Source organism: Marmota flaviventris, chromosome 7, assembly GCF_047511675.1.
Source record: "Marmota flaviventris isolate mMarFla1 chromosome 7, mMarFla1.hap1, whole genome shotgun sequence".
Lineage (NCBI taxonomy): Eukaryota > Metazoa > Chordata > Mammalia > Rodentia > Sciuridae > Marmota > Marmota flaviventris.
The window spans coordinates 66,364,621-66,387,896 of NC_092504.1; the positions used below are offsets into that span (position 1 = coordinate 66,364,621).

General features: G+C 41.7%; 1 protein-coding gene and 1 long non-coding RNA gene across 2 annotated transcripts in view; both read right to left on the reverse strand.

The window, feature by feature from the left end:
- Positions 1–531: 531 nt before the first annotated feature.
- LOC139706413 (uncharacterized) lies at positions 532–7,862 on the reverse strand. The gene is made up of 4 exons (XR_011707984.1): positions 7,701–7,862; positions 7,153–7,255; positions 6,614–6,689; positions 532–874 (listed from the first exon to the last, which is right to left on the reverse strand). It is a non-coding gene; the product is annotated as an uncharacterized lncRNA (long non-coding RNA).
- A 10,449-nt stretch (positions 7,863–18,311) lies between these two features.
- Positions 18,312–23,276, reverse strand: part of Scd5 (stearoyl-CoA desaturase 5) — a 147,577-nt gene continuing 142,612 nt past the window's right edge. Inside the window, exon 5 of the mRNA XM_027939783.2 lies at positions 18,312–19,719. Within this exon, the coding sequence (XP_027795584.1) occupies positions 19,529–19,719 (191 nt within the window). The 3' untranslated portion in view covers positions 18,312–19,528. The remainder of the gene's footprint in view (positions 19,720–23,276) is intronic.

The following is a 23,276-nucleotide window of genomic DNA, read 5'->3' on the forward strand; positions in this document are numbered from 1 at the left end:
ACCCAGATTTTTAACTCTGTAAAGATGAAAACTGTGGTCTAAATATTATTCATAGGCCACATTTCCCTACAGATATCAATATAAAACTCATGGATTAAGAGACTCCTCACCCTGTCAGTGTGAATCTCTAAATTGTTTGGATTTTTCCTGGGCTTACCCCATGACTTCTAGTGTAAGAGTTCCAAACAGATCATTTCTTATTCGTTTAGTTTGGTAAAAATCTATAAAAGTTTATTATTGACCCTATTCTGAATTTAACTATTCCCTAAGGCGTATTTTAAGTGAAATGAGGAACTTGGAAAAATTGTGTTTCCAATACAGTAAGAAAGTAGCAGATCAACTTTTCTAGCCCAGTAACTTCTGATACTGTGAGCTATTAAGTTCAAAGTCTAAATTAAATAGCTTTGTTTTAGCTTCACTCATCCATCCGTTCACCCATCAATCCATACTCTATCCATCCTGTTCATCTATGCAACACTCACTTTGAGGAAGCCTCAGTAATAAAAATGAAAGACCCTATGGCACATGTGATTGAATTAACTACTTTCTTTGAGCTTTCTAGTGTTGTTAAGAAAGTGCCTTTCTCTGAACGCATGTGTACATGGGTACACACACAGTTTCTTTCTGCACCTTTTGTTAGTGGCTATTCACTCTGCTGTTAACACAGCTCATCTCATGGTGACATCTACTGTATGGAGATAGTAGGATGTCATAAGAGAGGGCTGATTGTGTGCCTGTCCACCAAAGGTTTCTTCACTGGTTGGCATTTTGACATCACTATTGCAGACCTTGCCCTCAGCTCTGAAGGCTCAGAAGCATGCCTCTTGTCAGTTTTCCTTGAAGAGAGACTCACTGTAGCTTTGTTCCCAAGAGACTGAAAAGTAAATCAAAAGGGTATTAATTACAATGAAAAAATGCAACTGACATATCTGCTATAATACTTGGTGGGTTCTTATCCTACGAGAGAAATCAAATTATAATTCGAAAAGTGTGTGCTGAGCATGAACCAGAGCAAAGGAAATTTGAGTCTCTGTATCTACTGGCATTAGGTTCTGAGAGTCTGATCATCTAAGTCTATGGTAGAAATATATGGTACCTGGGACTGCACAGGCTTAACCATGGGCCAGATACACACTGCCTGTGCAGACCCCCCAGATTCTCATGGCTGGCACTGCAGTCTACAATGTCTACCTTCTCTGCTTTATCCCTTATCCCCTAGGTACACCAATACCTGATAAAGTTGTAGCTACTTTACACATAAACAACCTGATTTCACCAGAGGCGATACCCTAATTAGTTTGATTGATAGTTACTGTTGGTTCCATCCTTACAAAATACATTTCTTTCTTTTTCCATTTTTTCTACAAGTTTAAATTGATACATTATAGCCATACAAAATGGTGAGATTTTTTGTTACATATTCATACACACAATATAATAATAAGATAATATAATTTGGCCAAAATCACTCCCCAGCATTTTACAGGATGCATATATACAGTTTTATTCTAAGAAGTATTCCATATTTTTAGTTTGAGGAAAAGGATTTCCCTGACTACGGCTTCTGTTTAGTATTCACCCTTTAGGTCTTATTGGTTGGTTTTTTTTTTTTTTTGTTTTGTTTTTGTTTTCTTGTTGTTGTTGTTTTTGGTACTAGGGATTGAACCCAGGGACACTCAATCACTGAGCCACATCCCCAGTCCTTTTTGTATTTTATTTAGAGACAGGGTCTTGCTGAGTTGCTTAGGGCCTCACTAAATTGCTGAGGCTGGCTTTGAACTCTCAATCTTCCTGCCTCAGCCTCCTGACCCTCTGGGATTGCAGGTGTGCACCAGAGTTCGAGGCTTCTTGGTTGTTTTTAAGATAATGCTTTGAGTTTCTGTTTTCAGCAGAAATCTAAGTCTGTCCATACTCTGGATCTGTACCACTTCCTGCAGCTTCTTCTAGTTGACACCCAGAGCCCTTAAAATCACCAGCCAAAGAGATAAGCATTTATGATCAAACAACATGCACTTCTATAATATACTGATGGTTACAATTGATCCCAAGCATGGCATAATGTACTCGTGGGATAGATAAGATTGCTCTGTTCAAGCCCATGAAGTATCCAAAAGTAGAAACGCCACAGGCAGTGAAATGATTTAGGTAGATAAATCATAAGCTCCTTCTTATTTCCCTTAGTTCAATGCCTTTAATATGCACGTGACATTCAGGGAGTGAAAGTTTATTTTTAATTTCTCTTTAATTAAAACAAACATTTACTTATTAAACACCTATTGTATGACAGGTTTCATATTAGGCATTAAATGAAGAATTTAGAGAAATAATTTGTTTCTAATATAGCACAAAATTAGTAGATTAACTTTACTAGCTTGACAACTTTGTATTTATGGCTGTGGGTTATTAGGTAGGTTATGGAGATAAATACGACATGGTCCCCACCCTCAGAAAGCTTACCATCAGCTGGAAAAGAGAAAATATGCATATATTCCTTTACTACATATTTACTGAGAATTTATTATGTACCAGCCATCTAAAACCTGGGACTGTTTCCCCAGATCCCACTGTGCTGTTTCAGCTCTTGCTGGGACCTCTCCCTGAAAGAGCTGAAGAAGTAAGAGCAATTGGGCTAATTACTGAAGCGAGCATCTTGAGGAGACACATATCAAGGACACAGAAAGGAAGGCAAGAGACCCTGGTGAGATTTTAGGAGAGGGGTGTGGATCATCAGGGATGTAGATAAACATGTTAATAGTAGTGGGGACTGGAAGTTGAGCACAGAGGATCATTGGAAGGGGGTCATTTGTGCCCAACACAATGCTCCTCTAATGGGCAATTTTGGCCTAGGACTTCCCAGTGACCCAAATGAGAACTAAACTGCAATCAGGCTCTTCCTACCTAGTTCCTCCTTCCACCCCAAGTCAGGCATGCACCAGGCTCCAAAGCTCTTCCTGATTATTCCTGTTCCCCTGCCCTTGATCCTCACTGGCATTTCCCTAGATAAACCCTTTGTTTATCTAATTCCACCTTGGTGTCTCCCCAAACGGATACATCTTATGGGGAATGGAAGGATGGAAGGATTCCATGTGAGGCACCATATGACAGACGTAACAGGAATGAGCATGGGACCTACAAGGCTAGATGCTGAGGGCTGGAGAATAGGATATTAGAACTTAATAGATCCGGAATTCAGCGCTTTGGGTGAGAGAGTCCAGAGAATGGCCATAATTGCTGAAGGGGAAAGGAAATGAAGGTCAGTGATATTGGACAGGAACTACATGGCAAGAATGCTAGCTGCTTACTCATTATGGATAGAACACTGCTTTTATTCAGAATAGCAATGGAGCCTGCTAAGAGAATATAATTAGCTTTCTTTGCATTTGGAGATGAATAAAAATGTGTAAGTAAAAGTCATTGGATGGGGAGGGTGGGGGTTAAGGAAAAAATTTGAAGTGAAAATCACCAGGAAGTTGTGTTCATCTGCCATTTCTTCTCCTTTCTGCCAATTTAGACCATGAACTATTTTAAGGATGGAATCCAAGGCCAGGATGGTGGAGCAGAAAGACAGGAGTTCCTAATAACATGAAGTCACCATTTTAGCACTGATCTGCCTTAGCTTCTATACTGGTTTATATAAGAGATCCCTAAATTATTAAAACTACTTACCTGTATAGTTCATGTATAGTCGAACCAATTCTAACTGAGAGAGATAAATGGTTTGCACAGACACATCTTCTAGAGGTCAGAGTGGAAAGAAAGTGTGTAAGTAAGATGGTAAAGTGCTTAGCATAAGGGGGAATGTCCTGTAGGCTATGGATGAGAATCACAAGAGGGAGAGAGGAGTTATGTGAATGTGTACATTAGGGGAGGTCAGTCAAGAGAGAAGAGGGTTTTGAATAAGAGTGGAGAAGTGATGGTACCATTGGAAATATCAATGGGGGGTGCCATTGGAAGCCTCAATGGGAGGCGCCAGTAAGATATACTTACCTCTTCTCTCTGGCCCCAGTGACTATGGGGCATTGGAGACGAGATTCCTCTACCCTAGAAGGCTGAAATAGAAGTGTTTGTTTCCAATGGGAATCTTGGAAAACAATTGAAATGGACAGAGGAGCTCTATCAAGTGAAAGGGAGCGTCAGAGGGAATAGAGTATAAAAGAATATTGAATACAAATGTATGAAAAAATGTTCAACATCTCTAGCAATTAGAGAAACGCAAATAAAAACAACTCTGAGATTTCATCTCACTCCAGTCAGAATGGCAGCTACCAAGAATACAAATAACAATAAGTGTTGGCAAGGATGTGCGGGAAAAGGCACACTCATACATTGCTGGTGGGACTGAAATTGGTGCAGCCTATATGGAAAGCAGTATGAAGATTCCTTGGAAAACTTGGAATGGAACCACCATTTGACCCAGCTATCCCTCTCCTTGGTCTATACCCAAAGGACTTAAAAACAGCATACTACAGGGACACAGCCACATCAATATTTATAGCACCACAATTCACAATAGCTAAATTGTGGAACCAACCCAGATGCCCTTCAGTAGATAAACGGATAGAGAAACTTTTATATATATACACAAAGAAATACTACTCACCATTAAAAGAGAATAAAATCATGGCATTTGCAGGTAAATGGATGGAGTTAGAGAATATTATGCTAAATGAAGTAAGCCAATCCCCCCCAAAACAAAGGCTGAATGTTTTCTTTGATATGAGAATGCTGACTTATAATGGTGATGGGGTTGGGGAGCGTGGGAGGAATAGATGAACTTAGGATAGGACAAAGGGGAGAGAGGGGAAGGGAGGGGGCAAGGGAGTAGGAAAGATGGAGGAATGAGTTAGACATCATTACCCTAAGTACATGTATGAAGAAACGAATGGTGTGAAAATACTTTGTGTACAACCAGTGGCTTGAGAAATTGTGCTCTATATGTGTAATTTGAAATGAATTGCATTCTGCCATCATGTATAACAAATTAGAATGAATAAATAATTGAATAATATAAAAAAGAATATTGAAGTGAGAAGAGGGAAGAGGCTGCAGCCAGGACTGCAGGGTTGCCTGTGCAGAGATGGGAAGACTGGACAAAAGGCTTGGATGCCACTGTGATGGAGAGCCACCTTAACCCAGCCTCCTGGAGAGTCAGACCCAGGACCTGTGGAAGGCAGAGGGGAGTGGGGAGAGAGTAGCAGGGCCACTTGGGCTAGATAGGAAGATTTCCTAGAATCTTTCTGCTGTTAAGAGATAAATTTGTGCAAGGTAGCAAGAATGAGCTCTAGTGACAAATTTGATCCTGACTTGAATATGTGAATCCATGTGACTGCTCCATCAGATGTGGGAAGCAGGTTCCAAGATGAAGAACCTCGGAACCTGAAAGCTGCCTGGGGTTGGAGTGTCTGATAAATAGCATTTGCTTTACTGTGTGGGAACTGGAGATTTTTCTGCTTTCTTTGGCATTTCCTTATGATACCCCCCCACACACACAAATAATCAAAAAGTCACCACAAATTATGGATCTAGAATTGGAGCAGGGGAACACCGAGTGAGAAACACTGGATTTCATTTATTGCATGAAAGAAACAAGAACTGATATGATAGGAATGAAACATGGTTTTTGAAATTCGAGATTATTCCAGCCATACTTCTCCTTCCCCATCTCCTTTCCTGTCCTGAAAATCTTTCGTGAAAAACAGGATCAAATATTCTGAACCACAAAGAAGATAAGTGATCCAATAATATGTATATTTTTCGTAACAGGCCAGAATCCTTGAAATTAGAATGACCCAAGAAAATACAGTCTGCATATTCCGATTCCCTGTGACATATTCTTTTTGCAAACTAAATTAATTTTGCTTTTAGGATTTTTGTGGCAGTCATTCCATTTTGGAAGAGTGAGAAAACATGTGGAGTGTTGCAGAAGTAAAAGAAAGAATTACGAACCTAGATATTTCCCAAAAGTGCATTAGACATCCCATGTCCCAGCCTAAGCAACTGAGAATCATCTTCCACTTCATCTTCTCGTCTTCATTGCACAGATCAGGTTGGGGAGGCTGAATAGCCTGGCTTGCAGCTAACAAATCTGAACTCTAGAGTTAATGAATAGACTTCGAACTTTTCTGGTACTGTTTTTGTCTTCAGTGACTTTGGACGTTTTCTTCCTATTGATTAGGATTAAATGTGTTTTCCTAAGGTCCTATTGAAAAAATCCAGAGCCTTGGGCTTCCTGTTACTGTCACTTCTTGTTCCCCACAGTCCAGCAGCTTCTCAACTCTCGCCAACCTTTACCTGTTTTCCTAGAATCCCTTCCACAGGCCCGGGTGCGCCAGGGCATGAGTATTGGATGATGCTACAGGAACTGTGGTCTCTGAGTTCCATTTCTTTGTTGGGTACGATCATGGGCAGGGCAGCTCTGGAGGGATCCAGGGACTTTTTCCTCCCCAAGTCAATATGTTAACTCTTGTGAAATTTTATTAAATTAATATCAAAGTGCATCAGTCATGGGCCTGACAGAGAGGAGACAGTGAGTGGAGTTTAGTAAGGCCAGGTGCTAATTGGTGTCACCGGGAAGCAGATGCCAGAATTGGAGTTAGAAACATGACTGATTTACCTGGGGGAAGGCTTGAGGAGAGTAAAAAATGGAGAGGAGGCAGGAAAGTCTTCAGTCTCTTGTGCAGATCTGATACCTGTGAAAGAAAGAAAAAACGAGAGGAAGCAGGTTTGAGAACAGGAGCTCAGACCCAATAGGGTCTAAGCCTGCACCATGGGGAGATAGAACTAAAAACTGCCAGTTAGAGGAGTCCCCACAATGGCCAGGCAAGAGTGGACAAAACACAGCAAAAAAAATCATAAAACTGATCTTGAAGGTTGAAGGTGGTGAGTGAACTGCAGCCTTACAGATGAATTCTTACAGATGATTCTTCTTTTTGAAAGAAGAATCAAGAGGTATCCCTGTGCAGTTGTGCCCGGGGCAACTCACAGGCACTTGGGTAGGGTGGAAAGCAACCCCAGCTGGTCAGAGAAAGGCCATCTCCCCAGTAGCCCAAGGGACAGAGAGGCAGGATAGCAAGTGACTGTTGAGGGACAGATCAGCTTTGGGGAGGAAAGGAGGCACAAACCCCCACACCTTACTTTCCTTCCTCCACTCACCTCTGTTCTCACCAGCCCATTGGTACCGTGCATGGTGCTCAGCCTTTCTGGGCAGTGAGCCAGGTAGAGGGAAACCAAACACCGCCATCAGGCAGGGCAGCCACTAAGGGAGAGACATGCAGCTGGGAGAAGGCGCGAGGCAGGAAAAGATGTTTCTTTGCCCTGCTGGGCTTCCCCAGATGTTAGCATCCCGGAGTCATGGCCGGGCTTGTAGAGATTGCTCTCCACCCACTGAGCAGCTCCTCTTGCCAAGGTAAGGGGCTCAGGAACAAGTAACATAGAATATTGGAGGTGACTACGGGAAGAGGGCAGGGGAGGAAGTGAGATAGGAAAGGGGCAAGGGAGACAGAATTAAGAGGAGGAAGTGGAGAGGGGAGAGGGGAGCTGAAGGGAGAATGGACTAGTGGAGACACCTAGAAACAGGGCTCACTCAGAACTGCCCAGACACTATGCTTGGGTATACTTTCCTAGACCCTACATCAGAGGGTGGGAAGTGATAAGGGGACCAGAATCTGAAGCCAGTGACTCTCACCAGATGAGCCATGTACCTGTCTGTGCAGTCTAGGTTTTCCTCATTTGCCCGTCTTTCGAAGATCTTGGTCTGGTCGCTGTCCTCTGAAGCCATCTGCACGCTGCCCCCTCACCCTGGGGCATATCACTTCTTTCAGAGGGCTCCCCTCCCTCTCAGCTCACTTTCTCCAGCTTCTGGAGGTGTTTATCTTGTGATGCTATTTCACAGGCATCCAGAGCCACAGGAAACATTAGTTCTACTGCGGAAGAGTGGACAGCGCTGGGCCAATTACTTCTGGCAGCAGTTAAGATAATTTTTTAATGATACAAACAGACCTCAGCCAGTGGAGTGCAAAACAGGCCTGCTGGAGCTGAACCTGGAGCTCACAGAGGGTTTCTCTAACTTAGTTTGATTGAGTGAGACATTTGATTTGGGCTTCTATTAAGGGGAATAATGTATTAAATTGTTGTGTTGATGCTTGGCCTACTTTCAGTGAGAGAATGTAACTCTTTTTGTCTGTAACATTGACCATATCTCTATCCCACCACCTATTTTATAAGTCCAGGGCCAATTTCTTAAGTGAAGCCTTAGGACTTATAAAGTCACTGATTTTTCTACAACACTTGTACAAATTATTGTGAAAAATGTGCAAATAATGTGATTGTATTCAGACAGTGAGGTGGGAGATGGGGAAGTTTAATTCCTTTTCATGTAAATTTGCTTTCTTCTTAAGGGTTAGGTTGACACCCATTTCCCTGACATCCTTAGTTCTATGCCTCTGCCATGAGAGGAGCTAAGTAAATTCTTGTTGATGGTTATGAAGAAAGGCAAGGTGTTCCCTAGTATTGTTTTTTGTGGGGAAGTTGACATGGTGCTGGTTCTGTAAGGCAACCCTTTGCTCACATCTGGGGAGAAGTAATATAGCGCAAGATGCAGAGAAAGACCCAGCTGAGCTGTCACTTCAAAGGGTGGAACAAGTTGGGGTGTATTGTTTGCTTTTGTTCTCCCATAGCGTTGTATGGCATTTGGACATTTCTATATTGTAATTTTAGTCTATGAAACAGTACAGGAAAGTCCAAAAAAGACCTTCTTATTTCTAGGCCTGTATGCATTTGCTAACAGCTGCGGTAACATATACCACAGACTGGGAGACTAAAACAGCAGGAATTTAGCTTTTTTTGATTCTAGAGGCTGGAGATCAGAGCTGGTTTCTGAGGCCGCTCTTGTTGGCTTACAGATGACATCTTCTCTCTGTGACTTCACACAGGCTTCCCTCCTTGTCTGGGTCTCAATCTTCCCTTCTTATAAAAGGACAATAGTCAGATTGGATTAGAGCTGCTCTCGTGACCTCATTACCTTTTTAAAGGCCTTATCTCCCAATCAAGTCACATTGAAGGACTAGGGGTTAGGATTTCAGCACAAGAATTTGGGGGAACAAAATTCAACCTATAATACTATCCTTGCCTGTTTCACTTTAGCATAGTCTCATTCTTGAGGCTTAGTGGGTCACCTGTCTGGGGCAAAGGGCAGCCTTTTTATCCTGATCATCTCCACGTGGCCCTGTGATGCACAAGCCCGAGAGTTAGGTATGCTCTGAATTCTCCAGTACTTGTGCTTCTTAAAAGTTGTGTGAAGACATTTATAAGTTGAGGCATGCTTTCATTATGAAAGCAAATTTGCAATAACCACTTCTGTATGATCAAGAATATCTTCTAATTTATTGACTTTTGTAAGTTTGGATATCTAGGGCAACAATTTTCTAAAAGCAGGGCCTACCTGTTCTCATAAACAGTAAAACCTCAACAAAAATGTTTCAAGGTCCTGCTGTGTGGTTGTTTATCTCCTGAAAATTCAGGATACAACTGTACATAAGACAAGCATGGGGCCCTTCCTGCCTGGGGTTTTGCATCAAATCAGGAAACAAAAGATTAGACACAGCAATGATAAATCGCTGAATTGAGTGTCCTTCTGCATCTTTGAGTTGCATCCAGGCACGCTGCGTCTGCCCAGAACATATTTAGTAAATACTCCCTCTTCCAAGGTCCCATGGTGTGGGCTGAGAAAACACTAGTGAGACCCTCATGGTCCACATGGCTCTTAAATGTGATTGTAGGACAGAATGCTTGCCTAGCATGCACGAGGCCCAGCACTGCCCCACGTCTCCCTACACAAAAAGTGAGGTGTGAATTCACAGCATATTGTTTCATAGATGCAGCTAAAACTAGCTATAGTTAAGAAAAATATCTTTCTGATAAAATTTTTCTCCTTCCCTCCTTCCTTCCTGTCTTCTTTCCTTCCTTCCTTTGTTATTATTTTGTCTCAAAGTAGTGTGCTAAGCAAAATTTCAGAAATTTGTGCTGTTGTTTACAGATTGGTTTGCTAGGGTTCTACAGTACATTTGATTTCCTTTTTGATGCAAAAGAAATGCTCAAAATGTGCTGCAATTGGTGGCCTTTGTAACAAAGGATGTTCTTCTTATTTAGAAATAACCCTAAGTGTGGTATATCTATAAGCCACCAGCATTTGTCTATTTAGAGCTGAAAGCCAAGTGAGATGGGGGGTTGCAAAAAAAAAAAAAAAGGATAAATATGCATACGTTCAAAAGAGTAATTACATTTTTACACTTACTTAAGCTGTGCTAATTTCTCTTTCTCTTTTCTGTTTGGCATTACTAAATTTAAAGCACATGGGGAAATAACTGAGGTTACAACAGAAGACATTGTATCAATCAGATTAACCAAGGCAAGTTTATTATGGAGGTTTTAATTATCTCTGAGCTGTGTGGGCCCTCAGGCGATTTCTAACATAGAGGGTGGAACTTTGGTAGCCAAATCATTATGGCACGTGATGGTGACTGATGATGCAAGTTATTATTTCCCAGCATTATAATGTTGCAACTTCCTGGACACAGAAATGCTCATTATTAAGGACATCTTTTAGATGAAAATGTAAAAAAACAATTTTAAAACAATAGGAAGCCAAAAAAAAAAAAAAAGCTACAGTGTTTATAAGTACCTAGCCATCAAAATGACATGCTGGAAATATCAAGCAGCTAAGCAGCTTCATGATGATATCTCTACCAACAGCTCATTAAGTAAAGATAGACTTCAAAATAGGGCCAGTTTGTGGAACAGTGCTCTGACTTCAAGTCTTTCTTTTTTTGTTTGTTTGTTTTTTATTTTATAGGGATACGAAACTAGGCTAGTTTTATAGGAATACAAAGCTAGGCTAGTTTCTGGCCAAGTCTTTTGCTTGGATAAAGCAGAATCTAAGCTTGCTTGCTGTGATGGTTGTTTGGTTGTCAACCTGACCAGATTGAGGAAAAATTAGTACTGAGAAGTGGAGTGGTCTGCTGTTATCCTATAACTGACAATGTGGAAGAGGTTTTGGAATTGAGTTACAGAAGAAATTTGGAGAAGTTTGGAGAATACCCCATTCAGTGTGCAGCCTTCCTGCCCATTGCCCCACTGAACCTCCATTACCTCCCTATATGAAAGTCCTTTTGTATACCTGAGTTCCCCAAAATGGTCTTTTCTGGAGGAATGATAGCTCCCTCATTGTCTCAAGATTTCAGCCCTTGAATCAACTAGATTTCCTTCCCATCGACTCTTGTCTTCTGAGTATTGGCTTTTGGGCAGTGAGTGGACAAGCTTAAGACTGATAATAAGACCAGAAGGCTGATGGAAATATGGACAGTAAAGGTCGTGCTGATGAGGTTTCAGTTAAAAATGAGAATTATATTGGAAATTGGACTAGAGGCCAACATTGTTAAACTGTGGCGAGGAATTTTCCTACATTTTGTCCATGCCCTAAGATTTTATGGAAAGCTGAGCTTAAAGGTGACAGAATAATTTATTCAGCAGAAGGAAATTTCAAAGCAGCACAGTATTCAGGCTGTGACATATTACAGGCTGCTTTGTAGTCAGAGTTACAGTGAGAATCAGAAAGAAAAAGGAGCAGAACAGATGTATTAGAAATATTTTGCAGGAAAGAAGAAAATAAGTACATATAAGATTCATATATATATATAAAATACACACACACACACACACATTCATATACATATATACTTCAGAAAAAAAGTACATATGAGTTTTTGATCCAGGAGGGTGTGGTTAAAAAGTAAAGTTCTTCGCACAAGAACAATAGGAAAGATGCTTCGAGGGCATCTCAAGTATGGACAAGACTATAGCCATCACAGACTCAGAGCTATAGAATGCAAATTTGTTTCAAAGATTTTTCCAAAGCCAATTCTTTTGAGAAACTAGCTCAGGACAGACATTCTGTTAATCCGAAAGCACACAAGGAATTATTTCCCATGTCCAGCTGACTTATAGTGCTGGTTTTGCAGGCATGCCGAAGTCAAGAGTTATGGGATCATGGAGGCTTCTATCAAGATTTCAAAGGAGAGCCCAGGAGGCCAGGCTGTGCCCTGCTCTGAATTACTCTTTGATGTATAGAACAGCGGTTTTCAGGCTGTGCCTAAGCCTGAGTTACTCCATTTTGTAAGCAGTAGTTTGCCATAAGCTACTCCATTTTGAGTCCAAGCGCCAAGGTAGAATGACTCCACACTTTGCACAAGGAAACAGCCACCATCTGCCTGGCACCATCATAAGGCACGAATTGATAAACCACTTGTATGTGCCAACTTTTCAAACTGAATCAAGGAGTATCTGGACACGTGGACATCCCAAATCATGTCAAGAACACCACACACGGAAACCTATCAAACTCGCCAGAACCCTACATTCGAGACACATAAAAGGAAGAATGACAGACTCAATAAAAGGAGTCTGGACATGGTAACACCTTGACCCTGTCACCCGGTCACTCATCACAGTCCTTGCCCAGGAACAAACCTCTGATTTCCTGTCCCTATAGAGCTTCATCAAAGTGTGGTTTCTCATGCCTGTTATGACCACACACAACCCACTCTAAGCTGACAGCTCAAGCTGACACTCTGAGACTGAAACTGCCATCTGTCCAGACCTTCTGCTTTGACAACTCTGTGGAACTGGTTTGTTAAAATCCTTATCTGACCACCCACAGTGATTCTTTGACTCTGCCTTCATATGTCTCTTTGCCTGTGCTCCTGGGACAGTATTCTGTGACCCTGTAGCCGCCTTAACCCTTTCTTGGTCTTCCTGTGACTTCTTATGTATTCATTGTGTGAAGCATGAGTGCCTCGAGTGTTATAGATATTAAAAATTAAGATTGAAATAAAAGAGCTTGTGTTTGCCAGGCTTATGACTACCAGGTGACCCACAAGTACTCAGTGAACTGCCGCTGATGAAAGGGGTGTAGCCTGTGAATTTGTTGTTATTCAATAAATTCTGACATTTTAGAAAGACACAAACATGTTCCATCCATGTTAATGACATATCACCTTATGACACAGTGTGTGGTAGGGTTGGAATCCCTGCAAACAGCCCCCCACAGGACAATACAGGGAACCGTGAAAGTAACACTGAAGCTATAATGGAGACCCCAGGAAGATAGAGATTCCAGAAATATGGACACCTGCCAAGGGGAGCTGCAGGCAGCATGCAGAGCCAGCCTGAGAGAGTGGCCATGTGGACTATAACCAGCAAAGCCATAGGGGCGGGGCAGCCCAAGCCCTGGGGAACCCATATCCCCCCCGCAGTGTGCACCAGATGCCAGATACAGAGCTGTAGAGTTGAATGTTTGCCCTGCTGGGTTTCTGTCTTGCTTCAGTTTGATCTCTTCTTGCTATTTTCCTGTTCCTGCCTTTTGAAATATGAATGTTTGCCTTCTACCTGGGCCACCATTGTGTCTTGGAAGAATATAATTTGTGGTTTTAAGTTTTTATAGGAGATCACAACAGCTAAGAGTTTACCTTTAAAGGAGACTTTGGACTTTTGAGCAATCCTGGAATAGTTAGGAGGCTCAGGGGACTCTTGGAGACGGACTGAATGCATTCTGCATTGTGAGAGAGACATGAACCTTTGGGAGTCAAAGATAGAATCCTGAAGTTTGGATCTGGACTGTCCCCTAAAGACCTATGTATTAAAGGCTTTGTCCCCAGCCTCTGGTGCTATTGGGAGATACTGAAATATTTACAAGGTGAGACTTAGTGGGAGGTCCTCAGGTCGTTGGAGACATACCCTTGAAAGGTACAGTGGAACACCAGTCCCTTCCTCTAACTCTTTTGCATGCTGGCCACGAGGTGAGTGGCTTTGCTCTGTCTTACATTTCCTCCTGATGTGTTGTTACAGGCCCAAAGCAACAGGGCCAACCAATCATGGACTGAATCAACACAACTGTGAGCCACAATAAACCTTTTTTCTTTATAAGTTGATTATCTCAGGTATCTGTTATAGTAATGGATTCCTATAGCTTCTGATCTAAAAAACCTAAGCAATCAGTGATTATACCTCTTACACATTACAAATGAAGAAGCAGAGCTTTTGCCTATTTTTCCTAAGCTGTTTGAACCCCAAAAATTACCGATGTAAATATCCTTCAGTTGTGTTGATGCGAGCCAAAGAATCAGGTAATATACCATAAACCAAACTCAACCAAATGGCCTGCCCTTTTCAGTGTCTTAAGACTGACCTAGGCCCCTGGCTTCAAATTGGACTAAAAAAAGTGGTTAAAAGGGTCCAATATATCATTGCTTATTTTGAACACGAGTGCCTTGTCGGCTGGACGTGGGGAACCAATTCCCTAGGTGTTTTAAAATAGCGATTTGAAACCATCCAGGCTAAAGTTTCTGTGTTGAGACCTTCTTTCTCCAGGTTGGCCGTGGTGGACCATATACACATCCTCACGTGCTGACGCTGAGAATTTTGACCCTGTGTGTTACAAATAGCTCGATTCAGCAGGAGCTGCAGAGAACAGTGCAAATAGATGCACGCACTGGTTGGCACATCTGGCATAAGCCTTTACGATACTGGAAACCTGTGTCCTTGAGTTCTGAGAAGTCTAAGGAGCTCTGTCAGCTGTAACAGCCATTCTTCATTCACAGGCAGCCACTGCAGGGCCAGGAAGGAACCAAAGCAGGTCTTCCCTGCCCCTCCACCTCAGGTGGGAGGAGCTCGTTTACTGGAACGGGAGAGTCACCACCTGCATGGCCATTCAGTCTTGCTTTGAGATGCTGGCTATTCAGTTAGCCTCATTTACCCTCCACTAATGATCCCAACACGTACCTGGAAGGCCCTGCCCATCTCTCCCAAACCCACTCCCACTAGCAATCTTGTCGCACAGCCCAGGATAACGAAGCACCCTCTATGCACCCATGTTTTGCAATCCATATGCTGTGAACGTAAAATACGGTTGTGAAAATATAATCACACTCCACCCTGGCGTGGCCCATCACCTTGTCCATCGATAGTACAAGGGTTGCTCGCTCTGCCCAGTAGTTAGTGCTTCTGATAGAAGAGCAAGTTTTGAAAATATTCTCAGTGACAAAATGAAAGGTTGCCTGCTAGAGGACTGAAAACAGGGGACACCCAGGTAACACATGGGAGTTGTGAGGGATGTAGACAGGTGGTCCAAGGCAAAGTCATTTTTCTCCATAGTAAAATAGGTCAGGCACTGTACCCAAGGGTTCTCTCAGGGCAAAGCCTTCACAGCCCCCGCTAACTCAGGCTGAGAGCTGTATTTTCCTCTGGAGTCCTGGATGGTAGCGACGGACAGGATGCGGCCTGACTGCTTGTCCAGATGGGGACTCAGAGATACCGTGGAGGCTGAGAGGAAGAGGGAAAGAAAAAGGCTGTGTCCGAGCCAGAGTGGCTACACAGACTGTCAGCTTATTGTGTCATAGGTGCCCTGAGACCAGGGCTTTCCTTCCTCTCCTTCTGATGTTGCAGATTTAGAAGTCAGGAACATTCCTGGGGTGGAGGGGAGGGCTAGTAACTCTAAGGTCCACAAGGGAACAGCAGAGAGAGAACAAGCAGAGGAGTTTCCAGCTCATTTATAGCATTTCCCTGACGTAGAGGAAGAGGAAGGAAAGGATTTTGACTAACACCCTGAGCTAAAAATGGGGGAGTCAAAAAGCAAGATTATAAAAATTAGGATATTTCTTTCCTTCCTTTTCCTTTACGCCCCACATGAACGGCCACTGAGAACATAACTCATTTTCTCTCTTTTTTTGTAATCGGGGACAGGATTGAAATAGAGAAATGAACCTCCCTGGTAATGCTCTTTCTTATTCACGAGCTTCAATCTCTTTCCTTTACAAATCTTCTGTCTCAGCTTCAGTGAGCCGCCAACTGAAGCTTGCACACACTGCAGGCCTGACTTGTCCCCTAATGAAGTTGTGAGGCACAGTGAGGAGGTCCGAGCTTCAGAGGGACAGGAAAAAAGACCATACATTGAGTGAGGCACATTCACTTCTTCAAACGGAACAGTGAAGACCCCCCAAAGGGCAGAGCTGAACATGACAAATCAATCCAGTCAACTTCCATATGGAAGGTGAAGCTGAAGCTCTAATTTAGGGCAGCAAAATCGGGCCCACACGCTGGCCCTCCCCACTTCCAGTCTGTGGCCTTCGGCACACTTCCAGTTTTCAGCTTGTGTCTGGGACATGCCACTCACCTTAAACTGAGTAGCCTGGGACTCTAAGATGCAGTAGGCACTGCATGAAGCTGAAGCTTCCAGAATCATTGGATACACCAAAGTGCAGCTTTTCCTACTTTGTGGATAAGGACAACTGAGGCCCAGAGAGGCTTAATAGATTAGCAAAGGGCACTTTCAATATGGTGGAGCCTAGAAACATGCTCTATAGAACACAGCAAGTGAGGGCAAGTGTTAGAATTCAAATTCAGGTCTTAAGACTCTGAGCCTAGTGCTACTTCTACTACCCCAAAGTTGTAGAGCTTTTTCCAATATATTCTGTCATTAATCATGGTGGATTATGTTTTATTGCTTCATCACATTTTGTGAATAAGTGAAATGTGTGACTTTTTTTTTCTTTTTTCTTTTTTTTGAATGAGGAACATTCTATCCTTTCAGCCTCTGTCTTTGTTCTCCCATTCAGATTCAATTAGTTCTCCTTAATTTTTATCCTCCAGGTCCCAGAAAGGACAGGTACTGACTTGAGAGGTGTCTCAAATCTGAGGTCAGACATAGTCAGGACCCTGTTGCTGCCATTTTACATTAGGGCTGAGTGGATCTTAGATAGGGTCTGATTTAATTCTCTCTTTTTGCAGATAAGAAAACTGAATCCAGGAAGATTGGTTTTCTAAAGGTCACCCAGCTTCCCAGTAGCACAGCTGGGGACTTGAGCTGCACTTGAGTTGGCACCCTAATTCCAGGCCAGCTCCAAGCAGCTGCCATGACACCTTAGGATATGCACTAAAGGAATTGCTGCCCTTTGGCTCCCCTTGACTATATGCAGAGGTTGGTGTTTCTCAGGTAGACCTTGTAGGACCGAGGAGATTAAACACAGGACACGGGGAGATCATTCCCTTACCTTAAACTGAATTTTCCAAAACAAGTCTCAAACTCTTCAGGGCCTCCTTGAATGGGCTTAGGGTAACTCTCTTCCTTTAGATGCTGCTGAGACCTGCAGGGAGGGTTCATATGGAGGACCCTAGAGAGATCTAAACTTTGTCTACCTCTTCCTGTTTATCATAGGTGTTGCTGTAGACAGAGACGGTGGTACTTAAGTTCAGAGGAGTGAGACTCTGAATTTATTTGTACTAACTGGGAAACATCCTCTTTTTGTGAAAAGATTTCAAATAGCTACCCCAAATGTAACTTTTTCTATCAATGGGCAAGTAAGTTTATCACTTTCAGGGGTCAAAGGTTCACATAAAACATTCCCAGTCAGGATCATTTTAGGTCATGCTGGTACAAACTCATCTTGGAATACAACCACCAACACTCCATATGAGGTCTTAGCAATAAGTGACTGGAATACGAAGTGGCTGAGAAATGCCACAGGTGTATCCAAAGGGTCCTTACACAATGAGATCTGGTCTGGCAGCCATCAATGGCTGGAACCACTAAGCTATGGGCTAAGAAGTCTATGTCTGATGCAATAGCACAGCTGTTTTGGGATAAAAGATAGAGACTCTGATGGAACAGAGGCAAAACTGAGAGACTCAGGACTGGAGTGGGAGTATGAGCCCATCTCATCCACCTCTGATCACGACTGATGGAGCGTGGAGAAGAAGGAGGTCCTTCATGCTCTTCTGGGTGACATGTAGGAGTAGAGGTTCCTATTTATCAGCTAGAAGCAGAGAAGTGAGAGTGTTGGTATATGAGAAATGGGGAACAATAACACTGGGGGTTTTGTATTCCGCACAGAACTAGCTGGCTTTCCCTCTGACCTTAGGCAGGTGGAATGAGAGAGATCTGGTCTCAGGGTTGTTGGTGTCCAGAGCCCAAGTCAAATGTGGTCTTCAAGAAGCATCAAGTGCTTTCAAAATAACTTTCTCTCTAGAACATTGGAGGCTAGGGATATAGCTCAGTTGGTAGAGTGCTTTCCTTGCATGCACAAGGCCCTAGGTTCAATCCCTCGCACCACCAAAAAAACCAAAAAACAAAAACAACAACAACAACAAAAAAAAACATGTAAGCATCTGGATGACAATACCAATGAATTCATAACTATTTATTGTAAATCACTTGTAGTTTACACATTATTAATGGCAAAATAACACAGTCAAACACCTGCTGGATAAAGAACCTCATTATGATAATTTCTGATTGGCATCATTTCTCTTTCTAAAACTTACATTTTAAGTCGTACATTGTTCTTGAAAATATCTATCTTCAAAGTACTCTTATAACAACATTGCTATAGAGCCTTCCTTTGTATACACACATCTAACACAAAGGGCACGTTTTCCATTAATCTGACATGCTCTTTACAAGATAACTGAACATACAAAAATTGCTTTAGTCCAGAAACTACATAATGATCACTTTATATTTTGCTGCGAAATCAATGACAGAGCATGCAGATGAAACGTTAATAGACAAAGAGTTCTAGACAACTTTCAGTTATTAAGATCTGATGGCCTGGTGTGAAAAATTAATACCACTTATTTAGCAGGAGTAGCTAAAGTACATGCATCAGTGGCTAGGATCAATTAGAATACAAATTAGGTGTCTAAACATTTAAATGAGAGCTTCCTTTGAGCTTAATTTGATGTCTGGCGTGTGTGAGTTATACACCTTTAAAATGACAATAGCAAAGAGAACAAAATCAAACATCTAAGCAGGCATTGATTTATAGGTTGGGCTGAGCATATGGCTAGAGCACAAAACTAGCTTGGTAGTGAACCGATCTCATTTAAATAAAGGCAGTGGAGCATTAGCTAGCTGTAAACAGGGGGAAAAAGAGTCATTTCCATTATCCTCATTTTTTAAAGTTTTTGAATCTCTTACATTAACAATCCAAAAAACAAAAATAAAAAGCACACAGACACAGTAATTACAAAACAGGAACACTCTTCTGTTACTGTGAAGACCCCCTCTTTTGTCTTCTACCCCACCTCTCTGCTCCTTTAGATGGTATGTTTAAAAGCAATACCGGGTTAATTGGTAGAAAATAAAACAAATACTCTCTCAGATCACACTGAAAGAGTTAAATATCTATCCTGCCAGGGTTAACATCATGTACAAGCACACAACAATGTATATATGACACATTGTAGCTACAGCGAAGAAATCACATGTTCACATTCTAATGTTAAATCATGATCCTAATATTGACTAAAATTTTTTTTATCAATAGTTAGAGTTGACATCATTTTGAGAAAACAAGAAATTCCCACATCACATAGATCCCATTCCTTCCCCATCCTCCACCCCCTCCTACGACCCACGAACAAGGGAACCGCAGTGATAAGAGCCGTGAGCCGAGGCAGAGGTGGGGACGCTGTTCCAGATTCAGCCGCTGCCATCTCCAGTCTTGGCTTTGCGAGCCTCGATCATGGCCTTGGTGGCCCGTTTGCGGTCAGTGGCCAACCCCAGCAAGCACATGAAGTCAATGAACCAGGTGGTCGGGTTGAAATTTAAGCCAAATTCACTCGCAGAGTAATCAAAGGGAAAGGTGTGATGGTAATTGTGGAAACCTTCACCTGGAAGACAAAGAGAGCCTTTGACATAACTCTACCACCTCCTCTCTGTACTGATTTCTCTGTTGGTGGTGTATTACCGATACCCCAATAGTGTATACACAAAATAGTGGCATATTTGTACATGCACATGACAAAATTTAATCAATCTCATTCCCCAGGACCTTTCCTTTCCTTCATTTTCTTTCTCCCCCTGATCTGTTTGACTATTTTACTGATTCTATTATTATTATTATTATTTAGTGTATTTAATTAATACATTATAATTATATCAGTGGGATTGATTGTGGATATTCAAACAAGGACATAGCATAATTGGGTAGATTATATTACCCAGTATTTCCCCCATGTCTTCCCCTTCTCCCTCCCTCTCCATCTCCTTCCCTTATTTCATGAGATCCCCTTTTTAAAAAAATTCTCTCTCTAGCTTCTGCATCTGAGAGAAAATATTCAACCCTTGACTTTCTGGGTCTGGCTTATTTAATTTAGCACAATGTTCTCCAGTTCTATCCACTAACCAGTGACTAACATAATTTCTTTTCTTTTTCTTTTTTGCAGTGCTAGGAATCAAACCCAGGGCCTCAGGAATGCCAGGCAAGCTCTCTGCCACTGAGCCACATCCCCAGCAAATGATATATTTCATTCTTTATAACTGAGTAAAACTCCATTGTATATAATACCACACTTGTGTATATACACAACTCCTCAGTTATGGGCACCTACTTGCATAGATTTTTATATCCCCTATTTTTGTGAGGGTGGTACTAAAGATTGAGCCCAACGGTGCTTTACGTCTGACATAGCTATCTAGTCCTTTAATTTCTTATTTTTATTTCTTGTTTTTTTTTTTTTTTCAGATAGGGTCTTCCTAAGTTGCTGAGGGTCTTGCTAAACTGTTGAGGCTGGCCTTGAACTTGCAGTCCTCCTGCCTTAGCCTCCTAAGTCACCAGGATGACAAGATATGCCACTGTGCCAGGCTATCACCCATTTTTTTGAGTGTCTATCATGTATAAGACATTATGTCAGGCTCTGTGGGGAGCAAAAGACTTGGTTTCAACCCTCAAGAACATTTTCTCAGTTGGTTAGATTCAGTGTGGACAGAAAAATAATGCCATTAGTTATCAGCATAAAATCACAGGATTAATTTCCTGTGTGAATTGCGGAAATGATAGTAAAGACTTCAAGATGGACTTCTCAAGCTAAATGCTAAGTGGCTGATAACAGATCATCATTTTGACATGTTTATAAAAGAAAAAGAGTCTCTGTGGACTGGAGTGATGACAGCAAGACTTCTTGGGAGAGCCTGGAGGAGGGGAATCAGAATCATTCAGATAAGTAAATTAAGGAGTTAGATCTTTAAATATCCAAAATCAGCTGGGTGGTGGCACATGCCTGTAATCTCTGGAGACTGAGGCAGGAGGATTGCAAGTTCAAAACCAGACTCAGCAACTTAGCAAGGCCTTAAGCAACTCCGTGAGATCCTGTCTCAAAATAAAAAATAAAATGGGGTGGGGAGGTTGCTCAGTGGTTAAGTGTCCCTGGGTTCAAATCCTGGTACCAAAAAGAAAAAAAAAATCTCAAACCTATCCATATATTATTTTCCCTCTCCCAATGAGTTGCTCTCCTCCCTTACCATTTTTTCAAAAATATGTTCATGAAAGGTATGAGGGCTTCTCCAAATTGATTTTTTTGTGTGTGTTTCTTTTGTTTGTTTTTTAAATTGACAAAATATGTATGTATCATACAAACATGTTTTGAAATATGTATATTTACTGTGGAATCACTAAATTGAGCTAATTAACATGTCACCTCTCATACTTATTTTTTATGGTAAGAACACTTAAAATGTATTTTCAGCAATTTTTTTATACTTTTGTTTTATTATTTTTTTTATATGGTGCTAAGGATCGAACCCAGGGCCTTGCATGACGTGCTAGACGATCGCTCTACCGCTGAGCTACAATCCCAGCCCTATTTTCAGCAATTTTTAAGACACAATATATTATCATTAACTATGGTCACCATATTGTACAATAGATCAATTATTTCTTGCATCTAACTGGAATTTTGTATATTTTAACCAATACTCCCAGCCTCCCTGTCACCCCACCCTGGTCATTGACTCTACTTCTATGAGTTCAACTTTTTTAGATTCCACATTTGAGAACATGCAGTATTTGTCTTTCTGTGCCTGGCTTTGATTGCTTAGCACACTGTCCTCCAGGGTCATCCAGACTGTCACACATGACAGGATTTCCTTTTCTGAGACTAAAGAATATTCCATTGTGGATATATTCCACATTTACATAATGCATGTTCTTTATTCATTCACCCATGGATGAACACTGAGGTTGATTTTATATCTTGGCTATTGTGAACAATGTTTCAATCAGTACAGAAATCTCTCTTTCAACATTGTCATTTCATTTCCTTTGGATATATACCAAGCTGTGGGATTCCTGAGTCAGATCAGATGGGAGTTTGATTTTCAATTTTTTGAGGAGCCTCCATACTGTTTTCTATAATGGCTGCACTAACTTACAGTCCCGCCAACAGTGGGCAAGGGTTTCCTCTTCTCCATATCTTCCCCAGTGCTGGTGATCTTTTGTCTTATTGCTAATAGTCATTCTAACAGTGGAAGTGATATTTCATTCTGATTTATATTTGCACTTCTCTGATGATTAATGAATTTTATAAAATTACCTTAATTTTATAAAATGACTTTATTAAGATATAGTTAACATACCATACAATTCACCCTTTAAAACTATCCCATTGGAAGGCTTTTGGTATATTCACAGAGGTGTGCATCCATCACCACAGTGAATTTTATAACATTTTTATTACTCCCAGAGATATGCCTACACTTCCTTGCCGTCTCCTCAACCTCTTCCCAGTCCCTCCCAACTTACTTTCTGTCTGCATAATTTGTCTGTACTGGACATTTTATGTAAATGAAGTCATACAACATGTAGTCCTTTGTGACTGGCTTCTTTCACTTAGCATGTTCTTAACATGATCTCATTGCTGAGTAGTATTTCAGTGTATGGATACGCTGCATTGCATTTATCTGTTCGTCAGCTGGTGGACATTTGGGTTCCTCTCCACTTTTTAGCTACCATAAATAATATTGTCAGCATTCATATACAAATTTTTGTGCAGGCACATGTTTTCATTTCTCTTGGGTATAAAATCGGGGAGTGGAGTCGCCAGGTGCTGTTTTCAGCTGTTTGAGGACTGAAAACAGACTCTCCCCTTACTTCTGGAGTGGGTACTGGTTCTCCTCTGATCATACTGGAAGAAGGGACTCCACTTTACAATCAGTCCATCACATGGATTCATCTGTGGTCTGCAGTTTTCTTTTTTACTTTAGCTCTTTCCTTCTCTGCCTTCACTTGCATCATTTTGGGTGTTTTCCGTGGAGTACAGTACTGAGGAGTTTCTTCCTGTTTTCAGACAGGCACTACGTATACACTCCCGGCTCTGCTGGACAATTAAATGCAACACAAGACTTCCAAGGACCTTTATAAAGCAAACCTCCCGGGTGTCCAGCATTGGCC